At 32.5% G+C, this 20,975-nt stretch overlaps 1 protein-coding gene, 1 long non-coding RNA gene and 1 pseudogene across 3 annotated transcripts; 2 read left to right on the top strand and 1 right to left on the bottom strand.

Annotated features, from left to right (window-relative positions):
- The first annotated feature begins 2,823 nt into the window (after positions 1-2,823).
- Positions 2,824-4,251, top strand: LOC130805818 (UDP-glycosyltransferase 90A1-like; annotated as a pseudogene).
- Positions 4,252-4,691: 440 nt separating this feature from the next.
- LOC130806107 (protein JASON-like) lies at positions 4,692-8,973 on the bottom strand. Of its 2 annotated transcripts, none has more exons than XM_057671035.1 (6): positions 8,430-8,973; positions 8,168-8,231; positions 7,887-7,978; positions 6,055-6,867; positions 5,878-5,960; positions 4,692-5,091 (listed from the first exon to the last, which is right to left on the bottom strand). In XM_057671035.1, exons 1-6 carry the CDS (start codon positions 8,556-8,558, stop codon positions 4,989-4,991), a joined length of 1,284 nt encoding a protein of 427 aa, XP_057527018.1. In that variant the 5' UTR covers positions 8,559-8,973; the 3' UTR covers positions 4,692-4,988. The 2 variants fall into 2 exon arrangements, with proteins under 2 accessions (XP_057527018.1, XP_057527019.1); XM_057671036.1 differs by having other exon boundaries at positions 7,887-7,969; positions 8,430-8,967.
- A 925-nt stretch (positions 8,974-9,898) lies between these two features.
- On the top strand, positions 9,899-16,598 carry LOC130806106 (uncharacterized). Its single transcript, XR_009040260.1, has 4 exons — positions 9,899-10,023; positions 10,193-10,297; positions 13,252-13,367; positions 16,204-16,598. It is a non-coding gene; the product is annotated as an uncharacterized LOC130806106 (long non-coding RNA).
- The last annotated feature ends 4,377 nt before the right edge of the window (positions 16,599-20,975 follow it).

Raw genomic sequence — 20,975 nt, 5'->3', positions numbered from 1 at the left:
AAATTATAAATTATTTAAATTAATAATAATAATAATAATAATAATAATAATAATAATAATAATAATAATAATAATAATAATAATAATAATAATAATAATAAGAAGAAGAAGAAGGAGAAGAAGAAGAAAATAAAAACATGAATAATATAAATTATAAATTATTTAAATTAATAATAATAATAATAATAATAATAATAATAATAATAATAATAATAATAATAATAATAATAATAATAATGGTGATGATGATGATAATAAGAAAATAAAAAATATAATAATAATTATAATAATAATAGTAATAGTAATAATAATAATAATAATAATAATAATGTTAATAATAATAATAATAATAATAATAATAATAATAATAATAATAAATAAAAAATTACATATATAATTTAGATAATAATAATGTAAAATAATAAAAAAAATAAAATTGGGTCGCGTGCGACTTAACTGTGGTTCATTCGCACATTTTTTGCGACTTTAATTTTTTTTTTAAAAAAAACACTCATTCGAATCGATTAAAGTACGTACCCAATCGGATTCGCTGTGGCTTTCGTTAGCCATTGTAAATTGATTCAAACTTTTAGCTTGTTTAAACCCAAAGAACGTTTTTAGAGAGATTTTAAAGAGATATTACCGTATTTGAGTTTGTATATTATGCAGAGGAGCTACTGGAAATTCAATATATATAGGGACGACTTTTGATTTAATGTTTTTAAAGTGATAATAGTGTTATTAAGTGAGATTTAAGTGTGTTAAACAAATTTAAAGTCCATGGGCATTTTCGTCATTTTATTAAGGTAGGATGGCGATAAAATAAAAAAGAATGGCGATAAATAATAATGCCTTTTCCTGAAAACCTACTAGATAAATTTAGTTTTTATCCAATAAAACAATTAAAATTGTTGACATTGTCAGTAATTTTATTTTAAATAAAAACCATATAAGGGTTTTTTGGTTTTAAAGTACGATTTTCAACTAGATTTCTTAACTTGTTCTAATTGAATATCCAAATTTTTAGAACCTCAACATTGATAAAGTAATTGTCATGATGATGCAGTTATCATATCATAAAATATCAGTTTAAATATTAAAATATTCATAAAAAGGCTCAAAATGCGATTTTTCAAACTTTTATTATGCAATTAATATCAATTTGACAAATTTAAAAACTTTTACGATTTTGACCGATATAATATAACGCGGGCTTGTGTATCGCCAAAAAGCACCATTTTCGCGTGCTAGTTAACATGGGATGATCTTATCCAATGACATGTTGACATGTAACTTGTTTAAAATGATCTTTGGTTGTTCATAGTTTAAGTAGGATCTTATTTAATTTGTTTTAATATAAAAATTATTAATATTAAATTTTTATAATTTCTTATTGTATATAATTAAAGATCTTAAGAATTGAATTAGTGCATTAGACTACGTGAAAAAACAAACGTTGCAAATATTTTGGAACGGAGAAAGTATTATTCCATTGACATTTCTAAATTTTGTATTGTAAATTTCAAATCCTATAAATCCTAAATGGAGAGAATTCTTTTAGATGGTTTGAGCTGCTGCAATAGTAGGGTATTAGTGAACGATAAGAATGAAAAAGAATTTAAAATTTGAGAAAATTAAAAAGAAGGAAAGAATTAGAAAGACTGAAAATGACATGAAAGATCGGAGTAAAACAAAATAAAGGATTAATATTTATAAGTTGAGTTGGTAGAAACTCAAAATGAATGATGTAGACGATCACTAGAAATGATTTATTGATTCATATAGCTGATCTCAATCTAATATTATTTATCCAAAATGAATCAAAGCTTGCTTTCGTAGGCAATGCAACTTATAATTTCTAGATTTTGGGTTCGGGGTTTTGGAGATGAAGTAGCTCATGCATCGATTTGGAATTGGTTATATTCATGAGCTAGACTGGGTCAAGTTAGTTTTGAATTGGATTAGAGACCAACCCACATTAAATCCGTGTTGTGATGCTTCGAGTCAATGTTTTAATTAGACCCAAGTCACTTACAATTTATATAACTAGAACTGCATTTGATTTTATGAGTTTATCGATATTATAATCCATTAAACTGATTTAAACCGGTCGGTATTGCATTTGGGAAAGACCCAAAATTAATTGGAATTATTATGAATAAACCATATTTGAGATTATTTATAGCAAACAACCCATAATTTAGATTATTCTTGTCAGTTATTGCTTATAAAACCTACTCATCTTTATACTACTGTAGGAGTTAGAAGATAAAAAAGTAAAAGGTGGCTGAAAGTAAAGAAAAGCCATACATTTGCTTAATCATTCTACACTATAGACAAATCAACAGCTTGTTTTAATAAACAATGAATTAAAAAATCATCCTTAATTCTTAATTTGGCTTCACATAACAAATATTTCTTAGTTTTGTTCAAATATCATTCATCAGAATCTAGGCTCACGGCTACCCAGATCATGATCTGAGTCATTTGATTGAATGCCCATTAATATATATATATATATAATACATAGTACATAAAATTTTACCCGAGTTAATATAAAATAACTCGTAGATAAACTTCAAAATCTAATTGTCAAGATACTTACATAAAATCAAGAACTGAAATTAATATGACTCTAGATATTATACTTGGAACCTGCCTGAACTCAAATAGACACCTGTCGTCGAGTTATTCAACATACATGTAGAAATGAACGTTCAATTCACCTTAAACTAGTATCCTGAATTCGGGGCTAATTAAACATCTTATAAATAGAACTAAGTAAAGAGATCATAGATCTACAAAGCAAATAGCCAGCAAAAAATGGCCTCATCAAGTCAAACACAACATTTACACATAGGAGTATTCCCTTTTATGTCCAAAGGCCATACTATTCCTCTTCTAGACTTGATAAAACTCATACATAAGCATAGGCCTAATGCAACTTTCACCATTTTTACCACTCCATCTAATCAGTCCTTCATCTCATCCTATCTCTTACACCTTCCGTTAGATCGATTTTCGATCATCTCCCTTCGTTTTCAGGCTTCGAACGACATCTTGGATGGAGTCGAAAGCACTGATTAACTTCCATCTATGTCCCTATTCCCTTCTTTTGCATTATCCACTATAAACCTCCAACCTCACTTTGAGATGGCCCTTGAGAATCCTAAAAAACCCATCTCATTTCTTATACATGATGGTTTTCTTTATTAGACTAAGGAATCAACTTCTAAGTTTAATATCATTAGATTAGCCTTTTATGGTATGAACATGTATACTTCTACACCTACAAGGGTTGTGTATGAAAATAAGATTTTTAGTATGGTTAAATGTGAAGATGAGTTGGTTCAAGTGCCTAAATTTCCTTGGATTAAGGTAAGAAAGGATGAGTTTGATAGTCCTTTTAATGGGAATGAGATCCTTGATGAACACAATGATTTTATTATGAAGTGTGTTAGATCCACTTCCATGGGCTATGGTATGTTGGTTAATAGTTTTTATGAGCTTGAGCAACCATTTGTGGATTACTCCAACACTAGATCGCAATACATGTATTGGTGTGTTGGGCCTTTTTGTTTGGGTGAGAAGCCTAAGTTAAAAATCGCGAATAAGTCTGATTGGGTTGAATGGTTGGATAAAAAGTGGGACGAAGGAAAACGTGTCTTGTACGTAGCGTTTGGATCACAAGTTGAGATTTCAAGTGAACAATTAAAAGAGATTGGGATTGGTTTAGAGAATTCGGGTGTAGACTTTTTGTGGGTGTTAACTGTTAACGATAAAGCCAAATCAAAATGTTGTTTGTGATGAAATTAAGGAGAGGGTGAAGGAAAAAGGGTTGCTTGTGACAAAGTGGGTTGACAAAAGACTAATACTTGAGCATAAAAGTGTACAAAGATTTTTAAGTCATTGTGGACAATAGAGAGTATATGCACCGGTGTGCCTATCTTGGCATGGCCAACGATCACGGAGCAACCACTGAATGCACGAATGGCGGCGGAGGAAATCAAAGTAGGACTAAGAGTCCAGACTTGTAATGGATTGGTTAAGGGGTTTGTTAAGTGGGAAATCTTGAGCAAAGTGGTGAAGGAATTAATGAAAGGGGAGAACGGGAAGATTGTGAGGGAAAGTGTGAAGGAAGTTAGTGAGGCAGCCAAGAAGGCAATAGAAGAGGGTGGATCATCTTGGTCTAATCTTGAGACATTGTTAAACAATTTGGACGCAATGAAAACTACAATTGTTCCTAACTAAATGCTCCGCCCAAAACATATATTCCGTTATTTAATTCATACAATGCTACGGTCATTTATTTAATCAAAGATATCATGTTGAGAGCTATTAGTGTTGTACATTGATCAATGGGACGAGAGCTAGTAAGGAACCTATTTCACAAATTTTTGTATGAGATACTTTTCATACCTAGGTTGAGTAGCCCAACTACTACAATTATTAACATATAAGCTTTTTATTTTAAAGTCATCTCACCGAGAGACAGTCTGTCACACAAGAGTAGCACTTTCAAGTATCTAATATTAAATGACAAAGGAAGCTAACAATATCAACATAAAAAGATTATGAAATACTTCATGGAGTCTTAAGTAAATGCAACAATGTACTTTTAACACTGTTGATCAGTTTAAATATGAAATTACCTGTCATCTGTCAAAGAAGCAAGTAATTGTAGCAAAAAATACCAAAACCAAGCATGATAATGTGCATGAAAACTTCTATTATTCAACAGAACATAGAACATAGAACATAGAACATAACCAGCAATCCATTTCTTCAAATATATCTATACACCAAATTTCCATTCTGCTGGATCCTTACGTGCAAATTATGGATTCATTCCACAATGTTCATGCACCAAGACATACAAGCGATGCTCATATTCACTGTAAGAACTTAAGCTATATTCGGCGATATTTGCAATAATCGCTTAAGCAAAATCAATCCTCTTCATACTCTCAAAAACTCCATGTCGAGAATTAAAATGACACCACGGATTTTGGAATTGACAGGAGCTGAGATGTAGCTGTATCCTGGGCTTCCGTTTCTTCAAATGAAATTGGTGCCCCCATGACTGGGTTCCTACAATCGTAAAATGAGCAATCAAACATGTTTCCATCAAGGTTATTTATTTCACTGTATACATAAAATGCCCAATTACGCTGATATCAGTGTCACATGATTTGCTAATCTCCTCACAATTTGGTGTTGATTCAAAGAGTGAACTGGCTGGCAAAATATGTTAGAATGGCTGATATAAAAGCGTCCTCAATCACCAGCTAGGTAGCTAGGTCATCCACCATAATCACTCCTACCCTCAGCCACCAACCTGACATAGAGACAGTCTCCACCTTCACCATCTTTGGTGGGTGTATTATAAACTAAAACCCAATTCAAAGTGTGGCTGAAACCATTATAAAACATTGGGTTTCCTTCAAAGTCTACTTTGATGAAATTTAGTCCAAACAATTAACTCTCACCTTCATCCATGTTTCACTACATACTTAACTCTATTCATCCATGGTTCACTACTTGATGAAAATTCAAATAAGATTGAAATTTATTTGCACAAGAAAGTAGAAGCCTTCGTAGGTACACAAGGGTCAAGGGGATGAGAGTGATAGGTAGTGGTTGTACCATAAGTCAGCTGCTGGTGAGAAAAAGAGAGCTGAATTTTGATTTCTTAAAAAAGACTACTATAATGAAGCCCAACTATGCAAAATATTTAGTGTTTATCAATTAAATGATGTATTCCATTTCCAGAATAATCAAAAATATCACATTAGAGGTCCCAAAAATGCATGTCTATCTTACAAATATTCACATACACAAAGTAAAGGAAGAAGAGAGGAGAGACACCAAGCATACCTTTGAGGAACAGCCGTCTCTTCAGACAGGGCTTTTTCCAGCCTCTCTTCAAATGGAGTAGCATGCCAACAGACTTTCTGATCCTGAGAAATACACATGTATTAGGTTATTAGCAAAGTTTAACATCCAGAAGATCAGAATGGAGCAGATAAGTAATTTCAGAATGAAGAAAATAACCTCTTTGTATTTAGTTGTTGAGTTTGGAATCCCATTACCATCCCAGGGCTTCGGTGAGATATAAGTATCTTCTTCTTGATTGTTCCAATGTGTAGCAACCAAACCAATTATAGGCCTGTCTTCAGAAGTTCTTACAATAGAAGGCTTCTTGCGACCAGGGAAATCACCGTCAACCTTGGGAAGTGGAGGCTTCAGCCAAGCAGATAAACTGATGTCTCCCAGTTTCTTGTCAGGAAAATTTTCTCTTGAACCCACCGCTGGAGTAGTATTTCCTTGCTTAGAGAGTTGTTCCCATTCATTATCTGATGCTTCTAGAACAGCATTTTCTTCCTTCAATTCATCCAGCTGACAAAGATTCTCAATTGGATTTAAGACTGTATACACATACTGAGACCGTATTCGAACGTTCCCTTTTGTCAAGCTTTTCATATTTGTAGCAAATGCAGTTCCTGGTGTTTGCATGTCAGCAGTAACCAATTTTGGTGTCGGATAAGGAGAAGACTTTCTATGAGGTGGTTTTGGAGTGTCAAATTTCACAGAATGTTCAGCAAAAGCATCATCCAACTTTAGGACTTCTTCAGGTGTTTCTGGCGAAGAATCCAGAGAACTATGAAAACTTTGTACTTCAGACCTCTCCAAACTCTCAGCCGCAATTTCTCCTTGTGGGAATTCAGCTGGATTCCGTGGTGTACGTTCAAGCACATTGGGTGGTCTTTGTTCACCTAAATTGCCCGTGTTTTCTACAATAATAACTCTTCTCCGAATTTCAGCTGGGGTTTCTGGCAGTGTGCCTATTGCTTTAAGAAACTTAGCCTGGTGTAACAAGCAGATAACGGTGAATATCATTGATCTTTCAGAGAGAAGAAAACACCCTCCACCCAACAAAAAGAACAGAAGAACGACAGTGGCTCACTGTCCTATATTCTTCCTACTAGCAAATATTAGCCCTACTGCGCTCACGGTCTCAAAGCCAACTGAAATTTGATCGAATGATTACCCAAAAAACATGTCAATGGGACGTACAATTAGTTCAATCTGGAGAAAAATTTATAATACCGTAAAAGTAATGGAAAAAGATATTTGTATCCAGTTTGAAAGTGCACTTTTAATTTTGAAATTGTTAACTTGAAGCATAAAAATAAGAAGCAGAAGCGATTTTCCCTCATGCTAAACCTTATTTACAAATTACACACATTGTGAAACACCATTTTCAGCTTTATTTTAACCCTAAAAGAACAACCACGAGGACACCATATTTAACATCTTGAACTCTCTCTAGTCTCTACCGTGGTTGCTTCATTTACCCAACCTGAATGGGTAATAACCATTTTGTAGAATTGAGATGAGTCAAAGTACAAGTTGTCATAGCTTACATTTGTCAAGATGGTGATGAACAAAATAATTTTCCAACAAGAAGTTCTTCGCATCATAATGAGTATTAAGCCGTGAACAATGACAGATCACACGGTTACCTTACTCTACTACACAAAATCTAATAAAATTAAACCTATTTTTGATCAGGCAAGGATAAAATTTCAGAATGACATCATAAATGAAGTTTTTCACAGCTCCAAATGCCTTGAACTTTAAAACTGTTATCTCTTTTCTATTGCTTTTGCCACAGTAATCCTAGATTGTCGATTCCATGTTACTGAAGTGTGATTGTTTCATTTTTCATCCTTTTTACCAAACACAAACTTCATCACTCACACTCATTAATTCAATTATATTGTCTTACCAATACAACTTTTACTTCAAGCATAACCAAAACCACAATCATGAACCAAAAAAAAAAGTCCCCAAAAAATACAATCAGAGCAAGAATTACATACTTCTTCCACAAGCTCTTCATTGACGTCAAACTGTCCTGCACGATGCAGAAGGTTTTCATTATCCCGTTGTTTCACAGCACTATCTGCTTCCTCTACACCAAAAACCATACTTCACAATTAAAGAAAAAAAAATCATAATCAATAAGCTAAGTACAACACTACGATACTCCGATGAAAGATTAGTTGTACACAACTTTACCCTTGTTTGTTTGTGATAGAAAGATTGTTTCAGATAACCATTGTTAGCAAACATGAAAGTTAAAGCTAAGAATTATACAAACCTTCTGCAGTGAAAAGAGACGACAGACGGATCTTTTGACGCTGTTCTCCCTCAACAACAACAACCTAATCAAAATTCAATCCATCAAAGCACCAGCAATCAAAAACCCTACTCATAAATCATAAACTGAAACGAAAATTGGGAAAATTTGACAATTCAACCCATCAAATCACCTAACAATCATACCCCTAATCATCAACTTAAACAAAAATTGAAAAAGCTGACGAGATTAGTGGAAATAAAACAAAATTCAAGAAACTCACTTTAGTAGCATCATCAGTAGAAGGTAGAGAATGACGACGACGACATTGATTGCGAACTCCAAAGCAACCAAAAAAACAAGCCATGGATCGCCAAAGAATGGTAAAAACGTCACAGTAAGTCACTGGCATATCATAAAAATGGTGAAAATTAGGGTTTTATATAGATGATTAAAAAGAAAACAATGATGAGAATGATGATGATGGTGATGATGAATCTTAGGTGAAATTTCAAATCAAAAAGAGACAAATTGAAAGGTGAGAAATGAAGAGAAAGTGTATCAAAGAAATGAGATTATGATTATGGTGGGAGCAAACAAAATTTGAGGATTTTATGAGAAAATGGTATGGTAATGGCGTCCAGACAGGAAGTCGAGAGTCTATAGTGAGAGTGAGACGTTTCTGCTATCTGATTTTGAAATTTAAACTCATGGAGGGAAACTATTTGCCCTTCTTCATCATCACAATTTCACAATGCAAATAGGGATGGCCACAGGTCGAACCGACACTCGCTAAAGAAACTTATGCTCGTCATGATTCTTTGTGGTTTGATATGGGACGACATATCAATAGGTGCACTGAAACGAATATAAATGTCATGTTAAAAAGATTTTGTCCATAATATGATACGATATAACAACACGTGCTATTATATTATTTTTAAAATAATTATGATAAAAAAAATTAAGAATAAAAATGGGTTTTTGATTTGCTTCTTGCAATATGTCTATTGTGTTGGTGTAGTTTTACAAATTATAAGTTATTGTTTCATAAAAAGCAAACTGTTACAACACGGGCTTAGAAGGCACGACCTATTAGAAGTCTTGCACGTTGATACTAAGATTATTTGGTTGTTTTTATTTTTCATTGATTAGGAATTTTAATGAATTTTGCATTTTAAAACCACTTTTATTGAAGAACTCAAAGTTTTCTAAATTATTTTTTTTAATTCTAATAGATTAAAGAAGAACTTAAATAAGAAGTATCAATTTTTGGTCAATTTAGTCTCATCGCTCTTAAGATTTTTCCCATAAGAAATATATATGAGAATTAAGGAAAAAATTTAGACAATAAATATATAATTTTATAAAAAAAAATAATTTAAAAATTGTCAAAAAGTAACTAATAAATTATTTTTTTTCCAAAAAGTACCTAATAAAAAAAAATTTTATCAAAAAATACCTAATAAAATAACTTCGATTTTGAGTAAAAAGTAGAGAAAGAAGACAATGAGAAAATTGAAGATAAGGAAGAAGAATTTTCGATTTTGACCAGTCAACCGTTATATTTGACAGTCAACTGATAGTCTTTGGAAAACAAAAAATTTTGTTAGGTATTTTTTGACAAAACTTTTTTTATTATGTACTTTTTAACATTTTTGCCAAAAATAAATAAAATTAACATTAAATATTTAAAAATAAAAATTAATATAAAATTATTAATAAAAAGTTATTTCAAAATATGTACTATTCCAAAGTTTGAGGAACAGAGGGAGTATCATTTCCCAAAACTAAGAGTCTCCAATATAAAAAACGTTCAACAATTTGATCCTCGAGCTCAACCAATTTCATCAATGGCGTCCAATGGATCTCCTTAGGTTCGTTTTTCTCCTTTTGTTCTTCCTCATTTTTCCTCCTTCATCGTACTTTGTGCTGTACGAAGCACTTGACTACTTTTGTGTTTCAATTTTGATCATTGTAGCTCTCTATCCTGTAGAACTTCAACCAATTTTCAATTCAATTTGATTTTTTTTTAATATTTTGCAGGGAAATGGAGATACTGAAGCTAGCCTTGAGAAGATTAAATGTCAGTTAGCTTCTAAGTCTGATCGAAATTTGTTACAATGCCCTCTTTTTGAGCGATCTGAAACGGTAATTGATTTCTTCAATCTTATTTTGATTTTATTCAGCTATACTTCTTGAGGAGTTTTAATGTTTTAGTGTTCGTGTTTGTGAATTTTCCATGATTTCTGAGTTTAGGGTCTAGAAAATCTTTTACTTTGTTTGTAGTTATTGATGTGTGTTTTGAAAGCTAGTTAAATGATGAAAGTTGAATTAAGTGCTTCCTAAAGGTTGAGAGCATATGCGAGTAAGATTGAATTAAGTGCTTCCTAAAGGTTGAGAGCATATGCAAGTAAGATTTTGTCAAGGAACCAACTCATCCCTCACACGAGAGTCCTTTGGGTTAGAAATGTAAATGCAACACATGCCCTCCTCATACCTAGTGTGAAATTTTCCTCTTGAATTTGAGGGGTGGTTGAGATTTGAACCTGTAACCTATTGTCACGTTCGCTCAGATAGCACGTCAAGGAACCAACTCAACCAAAAGCTTAATCTGATGATTAAGGCCCAAGATATGTTATATACTCTAACATTTTGACTTGATTCAATTATCTATAAGTTCAATAATGGTTCTTCTTCTCAACTTGATTGTTAAAAAAGATTTTTTATGCTTCACTTATGGTTATAGTTGAGTTTGATTATCATTTTGTTGTACAAGAAGTTATTCTGGATGGTGACATTGACTATAACGTGCCAAGGCTAAATCATATATAGTGAAAGCTTTTGAACTGCTTTGGTGGCCCTCTTATGGCTATTATATTTATAGCATAACTCAGTTGTAAAAGGTCATTCTCATGTAATTGCACTGATTGTTGTGCCTTCATCGACCAAAATCACCATCGATTCAAGGCAGATTGATGGTTGTAAAATCTTTGCATCTTATTTGAATTTGACTCTGTCATGGACTAGCTTAGCCATGAGATGAGTTTACTAATGGCGAAACAGAAATGCATATGATATTAATCAATTTATATGAAAAATGTAAATGTATATGGAAAGATTGAATGTAAACAAAGAACGATTACAAAAGATAGTATACAAGCATTCGAGAGGCTTCTTCTCTCCCAATGAGTATAAAACTCCTCTTAAAACTATTACTTGAATGAATCCTAATTCCCTTCCCTTCCCTTCCCTTCCCCTCTATTTATACTAATTATCTCTACATTTTATTACCCCACTTAACTAATTATTAAATATTATTTATTACTTAATTCCTATAATACCCCTTCCCAGCCCTTCATGACAGACTCCTATTTTCAAGCATTCAATTTAAATTCATACTAGCTAGGATGTGCGATTATGTCTTTGAGCTTGCAATATTGGTTGTATTAGATATGGAGAGAAAGATCTTTACAAGATGGCCAAAAGGAAATAGATCAAGAATGGATATATACATCAAGATGTTAAGCATGACTTAATGCAGATTGTTTGAATGAAGAGTTGGGACTAAAATATTATACAATTGACTTTTGCCAGTAAAGTTAGAGCGGAAAATGGGAGTATAACTTGATTGTTATCAAATCAACATTACTATTTCAGAGTGATAGGGGTTAAGAAGATATCATTGTAGGAAAATAGGGAAAGCTGAGTTTTGTATGTTAAAATGGATGAGAAGAAATACCATAAAGGATGGTTTTGATGAACATATAAGAAAAGGTATTGCAATTTACAAATATTGAAGGCAAAATGGGTGAAAATTATTTACATTTGTTAGGTCATGTAAAGAAGGCTGAATGATTTAGAAGATGAAGAAATAGACCAAAAATGAATTGAATAACACTCTAACGGGAGTGAAGAATGATATGTAGAATCGAAATTCGTAAACATACATGATAATAGATAGAAATGAATGATGAGAACAGAGAAGGCATCATAGAAAATGACGTTGAAATTGTTTCAAATATTTTTTTAGTCTTCTTATAAATTCAAAAACGATGTATGTATGATATATACATACGTATATATCATATATGACCTTGAGGCATGGCCGAACTCTTATAGTGGGAATAATATAAAAGAAAGACTATGAATTGTGTGTGCATGCTCATGCGTGACTATAGTACCCGGCTGTCTGCTTATTTTGTTGCAAAAGGTGAACTTCTAGCTTGTTTTTTTGGCTTCCTCTTCTCTCCAGGGTTGAATATCACAGGTTTAGTGTAAGTGTGTTATGTGTAACAATTGCTTTAAATATATGTCTTGAGAGTCTCATTCACTGTTTTCTGAACTTGTAACATTACCTTTCGATACAATCACTGTGATATCTATCTCCCGAGCTGTTTTCCTGCCCAGAGCAAAAATTTACAACGCGGCTATTTACATGTGGAAATGTTCTTGATGACCTCACAAAGATTATCTGCTGGGCTAATTCATGCTTACTTTGACACTATGAACTAAGTGCAGAAAATCATTAGCAATCAGATCTCAGACCTTAAGAGTCTTTTGGTTTATTCTTTTTTTGACAAAAAAATAATTAATAAATATATATTTCTCTTACCATCTTGCTTTTTGCAGCTACTTTACATGTGTTTGAGTTTCTTTACTCAAAGTAAGTGTACTTTTGAACAATTTATTCAACTAGACTCTTGAGATATTGACTCAAGTCACTCAACAGATTTGGCCAATATCAGATATCCTCATTAATATTTAGTTTTGTCTTTTGACTCTTTGTTTATTGAAATGACAAACCACGTTGTTCAAATTTGACAGAAGACTGTATACTAAACGTTTCATGTTTGATAGTTTGAGATACTGTCACAAAAACTTGGCGTTCATAGGATCCTGTTTGTCACTTTGTTTATTACGATTTTCAGTGATTTTTTATTTTAAGTTTGAAGTAAAAACTGTATATGTTTTGTTTTTCATAGTGTGCTTATGATTCCATCGCTGCCTTCTTTATATGAGGATGGAAAACTTCAATAATTATACGTACATTGCTTTTATTGCCTCAAATCTATTTATTATACTTGGCACATTTTCTATTGTAGTTGCTGCTGCAAATTCAACTACACCGGAAGCCTCAAAAGAAGTTGAGGCAGCCCTGAGATTTTGCTTTGGGATCAATATCAAGCAAATCTTTTGATGGCCAACAGCAATTATGAAGGTATTTAATGGTCAATTTAGCTCCACAAATAATTAATGTGTTTCATTCTTTGTTTTCTAGGCATTTGTAACCTAGGCTGTGTGCATTGTGTCTGCATAAAAAATTTTGGTTTGATCTTCCAATGACCTAGTTCAAGACATCCAAAACAGCCCAAATCAGCATAAACAGTATAATAATGCTGTTTACAAAGCATAGAGGAAGACTAATAGAAATCTGGGCCGAATCTGACCTGTGGCTAATAGCCACAGCAAACCAATATCAGAATATTTAAAAACTTTTTACATAATTAAGTGAATACTATTTACAAAACATTATGAAATTATTTCATTTTAATTTACAAATATCTAATTTACGTTAGGCATTTCAAAAAGAAGTCCTCGCCTCGCACGTAACACGTATACAAGTAGGCATCTTCTCCATAGCAGAGCTAACTTGAAAATGGATCTATCCCCGTAAGGATAGGCCCCATCAAAGACTGTCAACAACTGAATTGTTGAGTAATCCAACAAACTATTACATTTATATACAAGTCATTAACAAACATCTTCAATTTAATCTTTTACTCATTTGGTAACTCCTTATAAAACATTAATTTATCAAAACATAAACTTTTTTAAAACACCGTTTGGTATCGACATAAATACGACTATTAAAACAATAATATAGCATCACTGTAAACTATGGGAATATAATGGACCGTCAGGATGTAGGCTTGATCTAAATCCTGAGAACACAAGTGATCGTCATCACCGAAAATACGGTTCTTGCAAGAATGAAACAGGATCGGGGGCTTGAGACCGATCCGAATAACCATTACCTATTATCAAGCTATAGGATTTCACAATAATCCGGATATAATATCCGTTGCCAATTCCCAAAGACGGACATTTTTCAATGTCGAACATTTTAATATAAAACGAATCAATAAATCACTTGATTTTCTTTAAAATCCATAATCATAACTCATTTTCATAGTACAATATTGAAAAGCTCATATTTATAAAACTATGAACATACAAAACATAATTTTGATCAATAACTAGAAGTAAGGTCAAACAAAGTCAAAATCCAAAATTTCAAACACCAAAAATTATACGATTTTGCTCAGATATCAATAGCAGTAATACCACACCTTATAAAACATAACTTGAACTTTGAAATAATAAAATTAAATTTAAAGATAGTAGTGTTTGTAAGATTACCTCTCTATGCTATGAATAACAATCAATAATTAAAACATAATCAACTCATCATCAACCATCATGTAAGACCTTGAGTTATCATCAATGGAGTTTAACCAATTTTACACTAATCTTAAATCCCAAATATCCAACTTATATCATACCCAAATGATATAACTAATCAAATACCTAATTGATACTTATGTTCCCAAATTTGATACTTGAACCAAATACTCATATTAATCAAATAAGAACTTATAACTCAACATTACCAATCAATAAAACCCAATTGAAGAATAAATAATAACCCTAAACACTTGATAAAAGGAGTACTCAATTTGAACCGCAACTTCAATTATGAACAAGTGAATCCAAAATGCTATTTTCGGATTTTCAGGACACCCAATTAGTATTTTGGGCATAATTCTCTCATACGAACTCATTTTGGGGCGATTTAAGTGCCCACGCAATTGCGACTCGGAGCTCTGTAATCTTATGAAGACACCAAAACCCAGAAATGGCCAGAAGATGCCCGGAATTTTCTTAGAACAGAGGGCACAGAATCTGAATTTCTATTGAAAATAACACCATTGAAACACAAATGAAGAATTTCAAAAACATGGATGAATAACCTCCTTCACTTGATAGCTTCTTCACCTTTGTAGGCACTTCCAATCTTCAATTAATCTTCATAATGAATGTCCCCCAAATTTCCATATGATAAGCCCTAACTTTTGATACTCTATTAATAACTCATAATTTTGACTTTCAATCTCTTAGTTGAATAATAAAAACTCTATTCATAACTCATTATTAAATTGAATTCCGTACTTGAATTTGTAAATAAAAGAGAAACTTAATCTCAGATTGTTGTTTCTTAACAAGGAAGGAGATGAAGCATGGTTTCTAGTTTGCTCTTTTGTGAGTATAATGAAGAAGGTGATGAAGTTGATGATTAGAATATAGAGCAAAATATGCTAGTGGAGTTATATAGACTTTCCAAGACTTAGACGGGAGGGTTTGCTTTATCAAGGGTTAACTGCACTTAATCTACAAACACACAACACATGTGTCCTTATGTGTCAACACACATGACACATCACTCCTTCATCTATTTTCTTGTTACTCAATTTTCTTCGTATAACTTTGTTCCTAAATTTAATACGACTAATACTCAAATATAATAAAATATTATACTTAGTCCCAATAAAATGACACGATTAAAATTTAATAATCCCAAATTTACTTAATTATTTATAATTAATTAAGCCGCTAAAATTAGGGTTATTTTAACATCGTAGTAGGAAGAAGAAATGATTCTTTGGATGACTCATCCCTCCCTTCACCACCACCCCAAAAAGTATATTATGTTGATTTCTGTTTTTGAAAGGATTAACTGCTTTTTTTTTAAAAAAAAAACATTCATTCTATTTAGTAAAACATTCTCAAGTAAAAAGGGAATCGCTCTTTCAATCAATGGCAATTTGTTGGTGTTCTGTCGGATCAAACGTAGTTTCAGTGAAACCTAACAAGCATATATTTTTTTCATGTTTCTGAAATCTGCAGGTTAAAAGTAGCTCATTGTGTACCCTCTTTCAACATAGTCTATCATTTTATGGTATGTTTTGATTGAGTAATGTGGCTTTAATATGCAGTTGAGAGAGTCTGAAGAGAAGGTCATGGCTTTAAATAAAGAAATAGATCAACTGATCAAGCAGCGGGACTCTGCTGTCCAGAAAGTACATGTATGGAGAAGTGAGCTCGGAAAGTCTAGAGCACGTAATGTGGTACTAGAAGCAGCTATTGTGAGGGCTGAGGAGAAGGTGAGGAAGTCAAAAAGAACCTGAAGCCAGAACAGAAAAGGTTGCTCTTAGAGAATCAGCAGCCTTGCAAGAGACTTTGATTTTTGTTAATGCATCTTCAGAGAATCAGAGGTAATCAAAACCTTCTTTTTACTTGTATTAAATCCTACAAACATCGGCACTTTAACTTATGCTGCATATTGGGGTGTCATCGTGTCAACTTGTGGCTGGGTGTCTCGTCAATTCCCTGATTTGCGAAGATTTGCTTGTCTGTGTCATGCATTTAGCTGTACTGAGCATGCTTTATGCTTATATGATAATCATTACAGCTTACAGCATATGGCGTGTTGTGGGTCTTTGACGCGAATATGGGGAGAAACAATCCAAGAACCCGCTTAATACCTTCAAGATTGATGCCAAGAACACTCTTGTCACAATGAAGAACACGAACAACCTTCTGTTTGTATGAAACAGAAGGGTGACAAGAACAATTTCTTAGAATGGTTCTATGTCGTGGATGGAGACAATGAACCTTCACTCAGTCCCTGGCCTCCTCCTCACACTCAAGTTAGGATTCACTCTCTTAACTCTCGTGGAATTGACTGAATACTCTCCTTGCTTCACTCACAAAGACAACACTCAGATTTGTAATTGCTCTCAATTACTTAGAATGAAAATTCATTAATCCAAACTGAATATGATACAATGAGGTTGCTCCTTTATATAGAGCTTTTCTAACGGCTAGTTTGGGGTGTCTAACAATCATAACTAACCCCGTGCCTTATTATTTAAACACGTGCAAAACAAGAGAATTAAAACAGAACATAAAATAGCCCAAGTATTCTGAAATCAGCCTTTATCCAGAAACTGACGAGCACGTGACCTTGCAGCTGCTCTTGTGGACTGTGGGAGGACTCTCCGTGTTATCTTTGAGTCTTGAATTCTTATTTCATGTCTAAAGATGCCATCCCTTGGATTTTCATGCTCAAACGTGCACCAGGCTAAGCGTTCTATGTCTCGCAAGGTGGGCTGGCAGACAGCTTGTTGTCTTTGTTGTTCTGTTGCCTGCTGACTTGGGAACAGTCTTCTGTTCTGCTTGATTGCTGTTGGATGTCTATCCTTTGTTCCCTCTTGACTTTGTCTTGCTTTCATGTTCATGTTTAGTCCATCTTGAAGTTGATCTCCTTCATTCAAGCCATGATCAGCACGTTTAGTAGGTTTAGTACATGGAGGTTCAATGGGCTTGACTAGTGCTTTGATACAATTATGTTCTCCTTGTTTGATATTTGATTGTAAGCTATTCGTAATTGCATCAGTCTTCTATTTTCATTTGTAGGTATTTCTCGAACTGAGGGGAAACCTCCTTGTCTACTTTGATAAGGGTATGGATTGCCATCTTCCATCCTTCCCCATACTCCATACCCTGATCATAGCTTCCATGAGCGAGATCTACCACCCAATGTCATTAAGTGACTCACTTATGCGAGTTTTGGCACTTGGTAGCTTCAGTTGTACGTAATCTTACTCATGTTAGTGATAACGAAGAGGTTGTTTCCGATTGACCCTTGATAGCAAACATTATACGAAACTACATATAAATAAGAATTGCATATATTTAACTTGTCATTTTGATATAGTCTATTATGATTTGATAAGGTTGTTTCAGAACGGTGATGAGATATGTTTGAACCGACTCGTAGCAGATTGATTCAAAGCAAGTTTCTGAGAAAGCATAGTCTTCTTTAGACGTAGAAAACTCCCGTGCGCTCGTCTAATACATACTATGATAATATGTGCTCCTTTGAGGTCATGTTATTGGAAAAGATGGTCTCTCACAAGAGTAGCTCATTGGACCCCAAATCAGAGCCTCCAAAATGTTCAAGACGACCCGGTTGAAAACAATGACCAGAGCTCCTTCACTTTTCAGGCTTCAACTGCTGAAACTTATAACTTAATTTTAGCAACTCTTGTATAAATGATTAGTATGGGAAAAATCTGGGCGAGTCATTCTAAGTTAGAACAAGATTTTACATATTTTAATCTTATTGAAATGGTTTAAATCATAGTATAATGTTTCCAATGATGAGAAATTCATACAAACTAAATGTTCTATACACTTTTAATTCTTTTTTTCAGATTTTCTTTATTGCTTCAGCTCATTTTATAAAAGGAAGCAAATACTAGACTAAGTACTTTATTACGGTGGTAGAATAAGACAAAATAAAAATAAATGAAAGAAATATACCGATGAAATAAAAAAATTGAATCAGTTTGTGGATGAGATTAAAAATAAAAAATCTACCTAACATCAAACAATATATAGTATATATAATTTGAATACAATAAATTAAGAAATATAAAATTCACAAACCATGCTTAATTATGTTATTTTTTGTTATCTCTGAATATACTAATAAAACATTTTAATTTCGTTGAATTAATACTTGACTAATTGTTGATTCGATTCAAATTTAACTTGCGGAACAATAGCATTTCCATGATTATAATTAATTTAATTCTTAAAACATTAGTAAATTTTTTCCAAACATAAACAAATTTGTAATTGAGGTCCCAAAAATTAGCCACCTTGCAAAGACATCATCATCAACCTAAATGACACAAGGAAACGTCATAGATAATGTCATAACATGTAACACTTGCATTGAAACTTCATCCTTGAATCATCAATGGTCCAGTTTGGTATATATTCTATTAACCACCAAGTAGATTATAACTTCACAAATTTGACCATCACTGTGGCACTCATGCAAATCTACATCATCTTAATTGGATATTGGAAGAATTATTGAAAGAGCCAATTTTATAGGCCCCATTTTTAAAAATGTGGTCAAAACTCAGAACTGCAATAGATAAAAATCCATATCAGTATAAAACATCTCAAAACCCCACAAACAAAAAAACATTTTAATATAAAGAAAAATAGTTTTTGTTTGAGACCGTTTCATGTCAAGACTTGTCCATATAATTAAGGAGTGTAAATATGAAAATATGATTGTCTCAACATTCAAAGCATTAATTTTGACGTTTATCTTGACGTGTTAAATGTCGAATAAATAAAGTTAGTATTTTAAGAATAAAAATAAAGTAGATATTTAGTTAATTTAATTGAGTTATTTAATCTAATTTATTCATTATTTAATCTAGTTACTAAAACACAATTACTCTTGTAAGTTATAATAGATATATCTCTCGGTGAGATTACCTTAAAATAAAGGTCTCATATTTGAATTTTCTTTCTAATTTTTGTTAGTTGGACTTTTTAACCCATGTATTTAGGCGCGTTTCATAATGAAACCGCCTCATCATCATAAACAACATTGATAATGGGAAAATGTACATAAACTTTTGTATGAAACGGTCTCAAGACATCTCATATATGGATTAAATAGCCTAATATTACGAACTATTACTATAAACATCTTATTTTAAGATTATTTTACCGAGAAATATTCTCTTATAAAAGTAGCTACGAGAGTATTTTAGCTCCTACAGAAACTCTTAACTAACGTTGAAGAGTTCTTGTCATGAGTCATGAGTCATGACACAAACGTTAGTAAAAGAAGTATGGTCAACGGACGACTTTGACTAATTCAACTTCAAGCCTTCAACGTTGAAGTCCTTGTCTTTACACAAGGTTGCTAAGTGGGCCCCATTTAATTTTTTTATTATGAAATTGTCTCACTATGAGACATGCCTATATAATTAATTCATTTCTCTAATTGACTATCTTAAAATTGTAAATGATCACTAAGGATGGCAACAGGTCGAATCTGGATCGGGTCCAAGTGGACCCGAATCCAGATCCGTTTTCCAAAGGAGGGTCCAGATCCAGATCCGGATCCAGTATCGGGTATGGGTCTAAAACGGGTCCAGGCTTATTTTTGTGTATTTGATTAAACTTTGCATTGTATTGCGATAAAGATAGAATTTTAAACTTTAAGTAATGATATATATATATATATATATATATATATATATATATATATATATATATATATATATGTATATATATATGTATATATATATGTATATGTATATGTATATGTATATGTATATGTATGTATATGTATATGTATATATGTATATGTATGTATATATATATATATATATATATATATATATATATATATATATATATATAAATATATATATATATATATATATATATATATATATATATATATATATATACATATATATATATGTATATATGTATGTATATATGTGTGTGTACACATATATCCAAATCCGATTCCGCATCACAACGAGTACAAAATCACAACGATAAAGTTTGATAAAAATCCAACTCCGCGTCCGAATCCGTTGGAGGTTCGAGAGTCCATGTCGAGGCAAACTTGGAGTATGCATAATCCAACTCCGAGTGGAGGCGGACTGAAAAAAAAGTCCGACTATTATCCGGAGCAATGTCGGAATATGTATAATCCAAGCCGAGTCCGACCCATTGCCATCCTTAAGTAATTCATTGTAAATTATAATTTCCAAAAATTTCACAAGAGGATCCTTTTAGAACTCATTTTCTGACCTATCTGTTATACAATCGCTAAAACTCCCTTTATATAATTAATAAGATGTTATCTAACAAT

This window comes from Amaranthus tricolor, chromosome 2, assembly GCF_026212465.1.
Source record: "Amaranthus tricolor cultivar Red isolate AtriRed21 chromosome 2, ASM2621246v1, whole genome shotgun sequence".
In the NCBI taxonomy this organism is placed as follows: Eukaryota; Viridiplantae; Streptophyta; class Magnoliopsida; order Caryophyllales; family Amaranthaceae; genus Amaranthus; species Amaranthus tricolor.
This window is presented reverse-complemented; position numbering and strand designations above follow the sequence as displayed.

Bases quoted from the DNA above. Each gene is read 5' to 3' on its own strand.
- LOC130806107 (XM_057671035.1), bottom strand. From the start codon at position 8,558: ATGCCAGTGACTTACTGTGACGTTTTTACCATTCTTTGGCGATCCATG. The intron at 7,979-8,167 runs GTTTGTATAATT...TTTTTGGTGTAG, and splicing joins GTCTCTTTTCACTGCAGAAG to AGGAAGCAGATAGTGCTGTG. The intron at 5,961-6,054 runs GTTATTTTCTTC...TGTATTTCTCAG, and splicing joins CAACAACTAAATACAAAGAG to GATCAGAAAGTCTGTTGGCA.